We start from the raw sequence: 14,238 nt of genomic DNA on the forward strand, positions 1-14,238 counted from the left end.
AAGTTGTTTTTCTCATTTGGAAAAGACAACACATAATATTAAGGCCAAACTCAAACCCGATCAATTAGCCTTATTTAGGAAAACAAAGTTTGGGCACTTTTTGGACCTAAATATTGTCTTTAATGGGCCACTCATCCACTACTTACTGTTAAGGGAGGTGGAAGATGAAGGAAAGGATTCTATAAGTTTCTTACTAGGGGGCGTTGTTTGTACTTTCGGTAGGAGACAATTTAACATCATAACTGGACTATGGGGTCCTAAAGAGGACTATATTCAGTTGGTTAGGAATAGTCGACTGTTGGAGAAGTTTTTCAAAGACAAGGAGTGTGTTTATGTTAGCGACTTAGAGGATATATTTTTGGAATACGAGGGTGATGACGATGATATTGTGAAATTAGCTTTAGTCTACTTTATAGAGATATCTTTGTTGGGAAAAGATAGGCGAACCAAAGTGGACATTGGTTTTTTCAAGATTGCTGATGATTGGAATACATTTAATAATTATGATTGGGGTCGGATTGTTTTTGTAAGCACGCTAAGTGCCTTGAAAAGAGCCTTGGACAAGCAATATGCCAAGGGAAAGAAGAAATCAACACAGACAAAAAAAAATATACTATCAATGGATTTCCGCATGCATTACAGGTATGTGACTTCTTACTTCTTACTTCAAAACTTTTAAACGATCATTTAGTTATTTTAAACGATAGTTTAGTTATTTAAACGATCGTTTAGTTGTTTTAAACGATCATTTAGTTGTTTTAAACGATCGTTTAGTTGTTGTTTTAACGATCGTTTAGTTATGTTAAACGATCGTATAGTTGTTTTTTTAACGATCGGATAGTTGTTTTCAAACGATTGTGAAACCACTTGTTTATATATCTATATATATCTTGTGGCACTTCCTAAACTTGTTTGTCAAATGTCGAATAGATTTGAGCATATGAGTCTATACCAACCATCATTGGATGTGGTGTAGATAAAGTAAACGATCATGCCATACCACGAATGCTGAGGTGGGTGTGCCAACAATCACCAAAGTCCCAAAATATAAGCCAGGTGTTTGACTCGCCAATGGTAAATAGCAAGCAATAGTAACTTACTTAAGGATCGCATGATTTTGTGCTTATTTCTTTGTCCTAAATACATTTGCCTTTTTCTATTTGTAGTTTATAATTAAGGTGGTCATTGAGATGACACCTGAAGAGGAGCAGTTGAAAATTGTTTCAGGTGAACTTTTTGAAAACTTCCGCTCATCTACCATTATTCAGTCGAAGAATGGTGGTTCAAAAAGAGTAAGAGAAGTTGTTAATGATGAAGATGACTTCAAAAAGAGTAAGAAACAGAAGTCCAAGATTAAGATGAAAAAGGCTATTCGGAATCTCCAAGATCGAGTAGCGGTTGTTGAAGGGCAACTTAATAGTATAAAATCAGATATTGACGAATTGAAGGGCATGATGTCAACCATATTGAAGCACATTGGACTTCAAAGAAAGGTTAGGAATGAAACTGTTAAGTGTATTGACGTTAGTTGTTTCATATTTGGCAATTACTCATACGTTAAGTTGCATGTTCTCGCTAATTCATTTTGAGGTTCCATAGGGTGACGAAGGGACCACAAGGTGTCCGAAGGCTTAGTAGATCATACATTAGAAAGTAAAGAAGTGGATAATGCTAAGACCGAAGATGTTGACACAGGCGGTACCCCTAATTGGTTGAGGACGCCAAAGGAGGATGAACACATTGAAGTTAAAAAGAAGGTTTGGTTCCATGTTCTTGCTAATATTGATGTTTAATTTCTATCATTATCCACACTAATGCATTATGAGCTTCCATAGGGCGACGAAGATGTGTTGGAGAAGAAGGTTGATATTGGTTTAGAAGAGCCAATAGATGTCGTTGACGATGAGGACGTCACAGAGATAGAACCATTTCTCACTCAATGACCACACGTTCGGCCCGCTCGTAGGAAGCGTGCAAGTGTTTACCTATCACCCCATTCACAACTCTACCTAAACGGTCTGTGACATCAACCACCAGCACCTCTCAGTATGAACCAATTGTTTATGATCCTATGCACAAAATACTTGACGTCCATTTAGATAGACTTCGAGCTTGGATTACAGACAAGCGTACAGACGATGAGCTGCGTGAAACCTTTCATGGGAAAAAATTGAAGGCTTTTTTCAGAGACTTGTTTATGTGTCGCCGGTGGTTGGCGGATGAGGTATGGGATTATCTTATCATTTATGCAATTATAAATTTTTCATTGTTATGGTTCTATACATTTACTGCTTACTTTTGTTTCTATTAGCATTTGGATGTACTTTTTCTTTTCATTCGCTTGAAGATTAAGGCAGCCGGGATACCTTCTTCTCAGAACTTCACAACTGCAGACACAATCTTTATGGTTTGGAATCGTCGCGTTACTTTATGTATGTATTTGCGTTTGATATTTGTCTTTCGGTCTGATATTTGCGTTTGTATGTTTTTCTTTGCAGCGCATTTTAGTTTCGAAGTGGCCCCTATACAAAGAATGTATTAAAGAGAATCGCTCGTTTGACTGGGACGAAGAGTATAGGTTGGTTGACTATGTTGTCCGGTCAAAAGAGGACTTCCAAGATCCTTGGGCAAGTGTTGATTACGTTTACTCTCCATTCAATGTCCATGGCAACCATTGGATTCTATTATGCTTGGATTTGGTAAGTTGTCAAGTGAAGGTATGGGATTCGCTTCCATCACTTACAACTGCCGAAGAGATGACAAACATATTACTGCCCATTCGACAGTTGGTGCCAAAGTTGTTAGATATTACTGGCTTCTTTGATAGGAGAGGTAGATCATCGACATACAAGGAACCTTGGCCAGTTGTCATTGTTGACTCAATTCCACTTCAATGAAATAATAGTGATTGTGGCGTATTCACAATTAACTATTTTGAGTACATAGCTGCTGGTGTTGGTTTAGATACATTATGTCAAGAAAACATGTCCTACTTTAGAAAACAATTAGCATTTCAATTATGGACCAACACTCCTATGTATTGAAATATTTACATAAATCACAAGTATCAATTGGCTGTTCGATTATTGTCTATGTTGCATTTCAATTAGATCAATTGACATTTCAATTAGTAGTATCGATTATTCTCTATGTTGCAAAACTACTTGTAGCTAAACGATCGCTTAATTTTTTTATGATTTCAAGAAGATCGTTTAGACTTTACCAAACGATCGTTTAGACTTTACTAAACGATCGCTTAATATTTTGACGTTTATTAAGAAGATCTTTTAGACATCGTTTATTAAGAAGATCGTTTATACTTTACCAAATGATCGTTTAGACTTTACTAAACGATCACTTAATATTTTGACGTTTATTAAGAAGATCGTTTAGACATCGTTTATTAAGAAGATCGTTTATACATATGTGCGCGATGAGTATTTCTCTACACGAATATTTTGTGATATGTATCTAAACGAATAGAAATATTAACTCAAATATTCTTTCTCAATTTTGGCCGCGTTTAATTGAAAATATCACAAAGTATTTATTTTATAACAAAGTTTAAAATTATAATATGTTATTCTCTCTATAAAAATTACATAAAAAAATTATATAAACGAATACAAATATTAACTTACAAGTACAAGAACGAAATATATATTTTTTTATTTAGCAAAAGTATTTATTGGCCCAAAGTTCCAGCACATATTGTTGTCTAAACAGTTTCATGTTTGGCACAATTAGACAACCAAGGTCACTAGCAGTTACAAGGCATTCAACAAATTTAGCACAGAAAATTCCACAATCCAATGAACGCCCTTTCTGTAATGTGGCCTTCGATCTGCATATTGGCCAAGGGCCATATGTGAAATGATCTGAATGGAGGTTGACTCCAATTACAATCGCGAGTGAGGGGATGCATCGTGCAGGCATTTGAAGAGCTTCATCAACAATTTTCTGCTCAACATAATTTGGCATTGAGTCGAACACGTAGATCCTGCATTTTCTCATATCAGCTGCAATAGCCAACCAGTGTTCTTTTATGTTGATGCAGGTAATCACGTAGTTGACATCTCCCCACTCTGGTATGTGGTTGTAATCACCAACAGCAGTGTTGAAATAGTATTCCACATCTTTTTCTGTCCATATAGTTAGGTGTGATGTTGGGTCTGTCCATTCAGCTTTCGTATTATCTGATGTCACCAGATGAGTATCGAAAATATGGTTCCAAATAATGCAGTTTGGTTTATTGATTCCAAGCTTCAAGAACAAGTCAAAAAATTTAGTCAGAATATAATGATGCAGTTTAACTTCTATACAAAAAAAAATTAAAGAATAATAACTTACTAGAAACGAGGAATGTAATATTCTAAAAGAACACTTGCAATGGTGCTTGAGATGCAACATTTTATTTTGCAAGTAGGATAATAGCAAATCCAATGTCCACAAAGAAAAAATAAACGATTGTTTAGTGAATGAAATGAGAGTATAAGCGATCGCTTAAGAAATGTACATGTGATCGTTTACTTAGTAAGCGATCGCTTAAGATATGTACATGTGATCGTTTACTTAGTAAGCGATCGTGTAATATTAACTTAACGATCGTTTAGTTAATAGAAGCGATCGTTTAGTTAATAGAAGCGATCATTTAGTTAATATAAGCGATCGTTTGGGAAGAGTACTTACGTCTCCATGTACCCATGTGTTTTCTTCAAGCTGTCTGAAAAAGTCTTTATTTCTGGTTGTGGAGACTACTTTCCTTTGTTCATATTGTTTTTCTTGATCTTTTCCATTGTAAGTATTCCTTCCATAATTTTGGATCCACTTTCCACATCGGATTATATGTATCTACTTCTCTGATTTCCACATCTGGGACAGGTGTTGTAGATTCTGATATGATCTGAGCAGATGTTGTGGGTGGATTACCTTGTTCATCTTCATCTTGCACCTCTTTATTTGCTATTTTACATAGCTTTCTTCTCTTTATTGGTTTTTCTTGTTCATCTTTATCAGGCACAGTTACTGGTTCTTTTTCAACCAAAGTAACTGCTTCATCATTTTTTTTAATCTCAACCTGTTTTTTTGTTGTTTCCTGCAATGCAATCGTATTAAACAAGTAACAAACTATTCATTCAAACGACTACAAATTTGTTGTGTATACATACCAGTTGAGATTCTTCATTTACAATTTGTACAGTTTGATCCAATGGAGCCAATTCACAAAGTGCAAGAGGTTGGCTCACAAATGAAAGGGTAGTAATCATTTGTGGCAGGTCTGTTTCTTTCTGAATTTGATGTCTTAGACTATTCGATATATCTCTTATAGTCATTAGCAAGTCTGCATCCCTACCGTCTATGCTTATATCACTACCACATTTCTCTTGATGTTCCCTAAACAAAATGAGAAAAAACATGAGAATAAGAAAAAAAAATACAATTGTTAGGTATTTATAAACTAGTAAACAATGAATGAAATGTTAACCTTTGGGTTTCCTCTTAATGTTCAGTATGTTGTTCTTCAGTAGGTTATTGTTCAGTATGTTGTTCTTGAACAACATACTCATTGTCATTCTGATCAGTATGATCATTCCCTTGATTTTCAGTTTGATTCTAATAAACAAATAAAAACGAAAATAAAATTAAAAAAATAATGTATTGTTAAACCATCGTGTATATAAAAGTAAACGATCGCGTAACTTTGATAAACAATCGTCTATCAAAATTAAACGATCGAGTAACTTTGATAAACGATCGTCTATCAAAGTTATACGATCGTGTAACTAATGTATTATGAAAACAAATTTTACCTGGACCAATCTCTCCAGTATCTGCTTCATTTCATACAGCTCCAATGACTGCTTTGTGATTGTGTCATCCATCCTACAGACTATAGAAGTCAGTGTGGATAAATCCTTACGAACTTCTTTTATTTCCTTCTTCAGCTTCTTGAAGGATTTTGAATGACTTTGTTCTTCTTTGTCATTGGACTTCTTTGATCTGAAATGTTTCTTCTTGGTGATTGGATGCATTTGAGACTCGTCAGCCACTGTTTGACTTTATTCTCTTTGGGGTGACAGTTGTTCTCTTTGTGAAGATGAGTCTGATTGCTCCAATGATTTGTTGTTCATTGCTCCAATGGATTCATCGTTCTCCATTTGCATGTTATCATCCCCTCGAATTCGAATCTCCATGAAAGCCTTCTCTTGGGTTGACATCTTCAGTTTAGGTTGAACAACAGTCTGCAATGTAATTGTATTAAACGATCGTGTAATTATATTAAACGATGATTGACAAGTTTTACTTACATTTTTATTGTCGAATATGTTCTTCTGCAGCATTTTGTAAGATGGAGCTTGCGTATAATTCCATCTCAATATTTTAGGGATTAATCCCTTACTGTTTCTTGTGGCCAGGTGCTCATTTGCAGTTCAGAGTACTTCATAAGCCCACACCTACAACATTTAAACAAATATGTTAAACTTTGATGTTCAATTGGCATTTACTTAAAGTGTATGAACAAATAAAAATCACCTGAAAAGCAAGCACGTAGCCTTTGATGTTGTAGTATGACACTGCTTTGGAACTTCGTGTCTTCTTCAGCTCGTATGCTTCTTTTTTTCCTTGGAGACTTGTCTTTAAACTGTTGAGCAGACGAGTGTAGAAGAAAGTTGACCAATCGAAGTTTTTAATGCTTCTTCATCATCAACTCTTCCCAAAATATCCATGTCAAACTGTGTTTTCTTACCCTTCCCGACCATCACAGTTTTTATAAATACGACCAAGGCGACCTTCACAGCATCGTCATCATTTGTAAACTCAAAATTCTTGAAAATTTCCTCAATTTCCAAGCATGTTATTAGTTTCTTATTTTCTGATCCGAATAGAAGACTTTGTAGGCGCTTGCTATCGCAATATTTCTCCAATGGATTGTTTGTTGGCCACAATCCAGTTATGATGTTGAATTCCTTTTGGGTAAAACGGACGTTCTTCCCTAAAATTGAGAAACAGATTCCATCTGCGTTACCGTCTTCAGGTATCTGCCTCAGCAAGAAATGATGGATCAACTGGCCGTTGAAGTCCATGTTCACATTCAGCAATGGACCAAAAATTGTTTTTTCGAACATTTGCAGCTGGTCCTTGGTCAGTTTATCCTTAATAAGACTGCCAATCTTGTGCACTTGGCATGACACAGTGGCAGGGAAATACTTGTCGCTAGGTACAGCCATCCTGAAATGATAGTTAATCGGAAAGTAATAAATTTAACAATCTGGAGAACTATATTGAAGACAGAAGTCGAATCCGAAACCCTAAACGCTTCACAATAATAATTTAAGAACACAATGATAGTTTTTGAAGACAGAAGTCGAAACGTTTGAAATATAAAGAAAGGAAAAGTGTAACGTTATAGTAGGAAAAGTTCGGGAAAATACCTTTTGACGTTGACGAAAAATATGGACTGAGACAAAAATGGTCTGAGAGGACAATGGACTGAGAGAAAACGAAGGTGAGTGATCAGTGTGGTTGTGTATTGCATTGTGACGAAAAACGAACGAAGAAGGCGGAACGTATATATCGGTTGTTTTTACCAAAGGGGCAATATTGTAAATTCGTGTACTTGTTTTGAAATGTTGAATCACGGTTGTAAACAATTCGCGGGTGTGTTTCGTTGTTTTAAAAGATCGTTTAGTTTTTGTAAACGATCGTTTAGTTGTTTATAATCGATCGTTTAGTTAATTTCAAACGATCGATTGGTTGTTTTAAACGATCGTTTAGTTTTGTTTGACCGATTGTTTAGTTTTGTTTAACTAATCGTTTAGTTGTTTTCAAACGATCGTTTGGTTGTTTTTACACGATGTTTTGCTTGTTTTTAATCGATCGTTTAGTTTTGTTTAACCTATCGTTTAGTTGTTTTCAAACGATCATTTGGTTGTTGTTAACCGATCGTTTAGTTATTTTTAAACGATCATTTAGATATTTTTAAACGAACGTTTAGTTATTTTTAAACGATCCTAAAACCAGTTTTTGTGTTCTTAAATGAATAAGTCAATTGTTATTTTCGTCTTCTTCATCCATCTGGAAGCACAGAAAGTAAGAATGTTGGGACAAATCATTAAGAAAACACATCATTAACAAACATTCATTAATTAGTGTAATACTTAGTACATTGGTAAAGAAATTTCTAATCTTGTATGCTCGACTTGTCGGTATATGAAATTGGATTGGTACACGTTAATCTGTTGTGACCTATTTGTTTACACCGACCACACTTATGCAATTTCGGAGCTTCACCAACACTTGGAATCCTCTTTTTCTTCGGTCGACCAACTCTTTTGACTACTTTTGGAGGTAAAACAGTCATATGTACGTAGTCTTCTCTTGTCTTCCAATCTGACTGATTCTCAACTGGGTAGACGGCCTCTGCATATGCAGCCAACAAACATTCATTAGTGTAATGATTAGCACATAAACTATAAACATTTATATTACGATCTCGTGCTGCAACAATGGCATGTGAGCATGGTAGTTGCTCAGCTTGAAACTCCTTGCAAGTGCATTCTTTAGTCTGAAGGTTTACGACCTCCTCCTTATCTAAATCTTTGACATGAAATTGGTAACAGTCAATTGGGTTGACCTTCATTGTCAAAGCTCCTTCTTGTTTCTTTTGAATAACTAACTCTGTCCATTTGGTCAATGTAGACGTCACTTTAATGCCTTCTTCTCGACGATCCCAAAACCAACGTTGTAGCAAAGCTCGAACATTTTCAAGGAATGAAGCAATAGGAAAATCTCTAGGTTCTTTCAGTATAGAATTCATGGACTCTACTATATTTGTTGTCATCATGTTATACCGTCTTCTTGGGCAGTGAACACGAGACCACCGTGCTATTCCAACATCATTTAAATATTTCCCTGAACCATTAGAAAATGCAAGAAGATGTCTCCACGCTTCTACAAACATTGATTCACGATATGTTCTCGATGCATTATAAAACAAAGTAGCAACCGTGTCATTCTTATATTTATCATGCAAATTTTGACTCAAATGTTGGACACAAAGGCCGTGGATTGCAGAGGGGAAAACTGATGAAATACCCTTGGCGAAGCATGTTTTCCGATCTGTCACAAAGCCTAGATTAGGCACCTTCCCTATTGCACCTTTCAATTTTTCTAAGAACCACTGTATTGAGTCATCTGTTTCTCCATCAACTACTCCAAAGGCTAGAGGATAGATCTGATTGTTACCATCTAAACAAACGGTCACTATCAACTGACCCCGATATTTGTTCTTAAGAAATGTTCCATCCATGACTATGACCGGTCTAATGCAATTTAAGAATCCTCTAACACATGCACCAACAGCCATAAAAAGATATTTAAAGAAACGATCATCTTCGAGTTCCATGTGAAATATTGTACCTGGATTTGTAAATTTGAGTGCTTCACCATATCTACGCAAAAGATTATATGACTCTTCAGGAGACCCTCGCACTCGTTCATATGCATTTTCTCTGGCACGCCATGCTTTCTCATAACTCATATTTATGCCATAGTCTTGCCTCATGTCTTCTATGATATCACGTGGTTTGTATATGCGACCGGGTCCCTTGAATTTGGACTTTATTAATTCTCCAACAACCCAAGATTTTGCTTGCCTATGGTCACGATTCAAAAACTCAAGAGAACATGAATGAACTTTCACATACTTTTTAATCTTGAATATATTTGAATCCTTCAGTCTAACCGCTTGCAATCTCCAACCACACTTGTTGTCGATGCATCTAACGAAAAGAACCTCTTTTGTAGACTTTTTTACTACAAACTGAATTTTTTTTTCATTGCCAACACACTTAATCTCATTGACAAATCTCTCTTGCAAAAAAAGATTTGTCCTACATCCAACTCTTCACTTGTAGAGCTTTCTTCCCACCAGCCACTTCTTTTTGTCTTCAACTTCCGACTAGAGGAGCTGTAGTCAACTTTACCTTTTCCTTTGCAATCTTTTGTAGGAGCATCTCTTTGTTCTGGGATGTCAAACAATTCATTGTACATCTCAATTGACTCCCATGTAAAAGTATCATCTTTTGAATGATATGACTCATATGATTCCCATATAACCGAATTGGTCCCTATCATGTTATCACACAAGCCAATCTGAACTTCACCAATATCAACTTCATTCTCATCTAATGTATCCATTCTAATTGGAGGATAAGGGTTTAAATTTTGAACTTGGTTGCTCCCAGATACTGAATTGTAATCTTTGTTTAACACTTTCATGCTTCGATTGCTTGTAGGCTCAAATGATAGGTATAGGGGGACCTCCAATGGATTTTCACTAAGAATATAAAACTTCAAATCATGGTCATTGCTTAACTCAAATGGAGGAGCTTCCTTTTCCCCTTTGATCTCATATATACATTTTATCTTTATGTCGAACTTTGTAGGGTCAACTTCTGCAAGGTCATATAGTTCAGATTATAAATCTTTGTGCGTTATTTCTTTAGGGACAACAATGCCTTTTAACACTCCTCCTTCATATTTTCTTCGTCCCTCATCCCATGCACCACCGTGACGCACTAAAATCCGAACATGTGACATCCTTAAACTACCTTAAGTAGTTTTGTATCTTCAAAAATTGATTTGAACTTAAGAACCTACAAGATGCGTGCAAGATGTAAAGAAATAAAAAAAATAACTGCAAGATGTGTGCGGGCCTAAGAGAGTTACTAAACATGCAAAGAATAGATCTACATGGATTAGGAGGTGTACCAATTTGATTTTGAAATAAATAGTGGAAGTTTGGAACGTGCGAGATACGTGCGAGATAAAGCATGAGGGCCTAAGAGAGTTACTAAACATACAAATAATAGCTCTAAATGGATTAGGAGGTGTACCAAGTTGATTTTGAAATAAATAGTGAAAGTTTGGAACGTGCGAGATAAAAAAAAACGTGCGAGATAAAAAAAACCTTCATTCCTTCTATTCCTATTGCTTACTCCTCCTCTATTTGATCCAACTAAATCCTCATCCTCTAGTTCAATTCATTTTTCACTACCCATTGAACTTTCTAAGAACCTAAAACCAAACTTTGACTAAACTAATTTACGGCAAATAAGTCCAATTCCAAAAACCAGACAATTACGGATGAAAATAGCACCAAATACCCCAACCAAACATTTACTTACAGCAGATAAATTGAAAATCGGTTAGACATGAAACTCACCCAAATAAGAGAAAACGCTCGAAGTTGATTGAATGGTCCGAATAGAAGCTACGAAATGCACTGGACAACGATCGACGAAGGGCAAGCGACGAAGGGCAAGCGACGAAGGGCAAACGACGATGGGCAAGGGACGATGGGCAAGGGACGATGGGCAAGAGACGATGGCCGGAGTAGGTTCAGGTGTTCTACGCGAAAGAAAAGAGAAGGGAAAGGGAACTATACGCGAAAGAGAAGGAATCGATCGTGGAGAGAAGGGAAAGCAAACGTGGAAGAGGGAAAGGAAAGGAAGGGCATTTTTGTCCATTCACACCCAAATTGTCCTAAAAGTCTTTCTTTTGAAAACTTGTCCTAAAATTCATTTAAAGCTCTTTTTTTTAACCTATTTTTGGCAATTTCCCAACAATTTTGTTATATAAACGTAAATTTAAAAAACGGCAGCCATGCTTGCAAATATACAAAGTACATTTTGCTATCGAATACAATTTTCCTTCTTCATCTTAGCTTCTAATTTATTTTCAAAAGTCTTTTATTCATAAACGAATGTAAGGTTGCATTATTAAACTCTTGAATAATTAAATCCTCTTTTTTAAGCTTCACATAATAATCGAGGGACGTAACAAACTTATGTTAAATCTGTAAAATTTGAAGGAAAAAAAAAACTAGAAACTTAAATTGAAACAAAACTAAAATCCACAAGTAAAATTATAAGGTTTTGATAGAAATGAAACTGATGAGAATTTCTCGGAAGAATATAAACAAATAAATAGAAATACTAAAGTAGGTTTGTTAATTAATTTAACCATATTCGCCATCATTATCAAGAAAGTAAATTGTTGAGTAGTAGGACTCGAATCTTAGGTTCCAATGGCCGAAACAAAGTCACCCAGAAAGAGAGAATATATTTCATTTGATATAAAATTTAACGTCAAATCATTCTTCACAAATAGAAATCGTAAAGAATATAATAAATAGTAAATTACATGGATGGAACACTACATATATTATTTTACCTATAAAAACCCCTCCTTCTCTAATTAAGAAGCTACAGAGGGTAGCTTTGGAAAATGGCTCAGATTTGTAGCATCTCGGAGGAGGTGAAGCTCAAGGCTTGTGGCCAAAAGTTCTATCACTTCTTTTTGACCAAAATGGATGTTTTAAATCAGATGTTTCCTCAAAATATCAACAGCACCTATGAGTTTGTGGAGGGAAATAGTTTCACTCATGGAACTGTCATCCACTGGAAATATGATTTTGGTGACACTTTCTCACTCTCTCTCTCTAACAAAACCTTGCATGGTCTTAAATGCTTATTCTCCAGGTCAAATTAATGTTTCAATTTTCTAACAGTTTTAGAAAATATAGTTTTGACTAATTCTGGTTGAAAAAACATATATATCTTGGATCAAAAGATCAAAGTAGAATAGAAACAAAAGATAGGTTAAAAAGTAATTTTGTTAAATGAACTTTATTTGTAAATGCTTTTTATATTTGTAATAATTTAGGTATGGAACTTTTAACAAGTAACAATTTAATTCATATAATTTACCATCTATAAATTAATAATTTGTCCCTTGTAATACTCTATAATTTGCAAGGTTTTAGTTTCTAGTGTGAGAAAATCATCGTTAAGATTTAATAAAATTTATGTTAAACGTGTAGATCACTAAATATTGATCGGGAATCCCTTTTTTTCTTTTTCTTTGTCTATAAACTATTAAGGAATGAGTCGTTTTATATAAAAAGGGTAATGATAATAGGTAGCAACTTTTAGAATAATTATTAAGTATGCGCAATATTTTAAAAAAATTGTAAATATAGCAAAATCTATCAGTGATACACTTCTATCGTTGATAGACTCTTATGGGTTTATCGGTGATAGATCAACATTTGCTACATGGTCTATCAGTGATAGACTCCTATCATTGATAGATTTTGACAGATTTTGCTATATTTGTAATTTTTTTAAAATGTTGCTATATACTTAATTATTTTGAATATAATTGCTACATTTGCAACTATCTCTATTTTAAATTTCAAAATATAACTATTAAATTGCCATAAATTTTAAAGTTACTAATTTAACTAATTTGTTGTTTCTTAAAAACTATAAAGAAGAAAAATATTTTTATTAACCATGACAATGGGTTGAGTTATTAACACAATTAATTTCTAGCATTTAAGAAAGAAAGTAAAGTATTTTCATGAATTGAGCAAAATTCATTTAGATGTGTTGATATGACTTAACATTTAGCTATAAAGAGGTTGTTTGATAATGGACTAAGGGTTTTTTCTTTTTTCTTTTTTTTTTTATAAAAAAGAAGCGGGATTTATTCGATATCCGACTATCGTCTGCAGGATTAATTTTTATAATTTAGTTTCAAAAACCCACTAAATAAAAATTATTTTGGTGGAGTGTATAGGAGATGGCCTCGAAGAATCCAAGGTAAGACTAGGTGTGGATGAGCCAAACAAATCAATAACTATGGAATGTCTTGAAGGAGATGTACTCAAAGAATTTGAAATATTCAAAGTGAAAGTTCAAGTTAAGGACAGTGATGTTGTTGGTGTGAACTCAGTTGTATGGTGTGTTGAGTTTGTGAAGGCAAACGAAGATGTGGCTCCACCACATAACCATCTTAAATGTGGAATTAAAGTATGCAAAGACCTTGATGCTTACCTTTGTAACAACTAAACTAATTAATCGAAAGTTGAAACTTATTTCCAAATGTTAGTTTAAATCTTTAAATACGAGGGTTTAAGGGTGGGGCACTTGTAGTTTACTAAAATAGAAAGTGAAAATTGGAAGTGCCTCATTCATTTTTCTTCTTTCCTAACAAAAGCAAATAATAAATAAATAATAGGTTTAAATCCTATTATTTTTTTCCTTAAACATTGTATCTTATTCTATTATGGTCTCTAAACTTTTAAAAATGTTTGTTTTAGTCCCCAAACTTTTATAAAGATGTAACGATCTAACCTTTTAAACTAAGCTGAGATTATTACTTTAAAAT

At 34.5% G+C, this 14,238-nt stretch overlaps 1 protein-coding gene across 1 annotated transcript; it reads left to right on the forward strand.

Annotated features, from left to right (window-relative positions):
- The first annotated feature begins 12,193 nt into the window (after positions 1–12,193).
- LOC127149665 (MLP-like protein 28) lies at positions 12,194–14,117 on the forward strand. Its single transcript, XM_051085522.1, has 2 exons — positions 12,194–12,481; positions 13,648–14,117. The coding sequence occupies exons 1-2, from the start codon at positions 12,292–12,294 to the stop codon at positions 13,917–13,919; spliced, it is 462 nt and encodes a 153-aa protein (XP_050941479.1). The 5' UTR covers positions 12,194–12,291; the 3' UTR covers positions 13,920–14,117.
- Positions 14,118–14,238: the final 121 nt, after the last annotated feature.

The sequence above is a fragment of the Cucumis melo genome, chromosome 6 (assembly GCF_025177605.1).
Source record: "Cucumis melo cultivar AY chromosome 6, USDA_Cmelo_AY_1.0, whole genome shotgun sequence".
Lineage (NCBI taxonomy): Eukaryota > Viridiplantae > Streptophyta > Magnoliopsida > Cucurbitales > Cucurbitaceae > Cucumis > Cucumis melo.

Coding starts and splice junctions, on each gene's coding strand:
- LOC127149665 (XM_051085522.1), top strand. CDS start 12,292: ATGGCTCAGATTTGTAGCATCTCGGAGGAGGTGAAGCTCAAGGCTTGT. Junction 12,482..13,647: donor CCACTGGAAATATGATTTTG/GTGACACTTTCT, acceptor TGGAGTGTATAG/GAGATGGCCTCGAAGAATCC.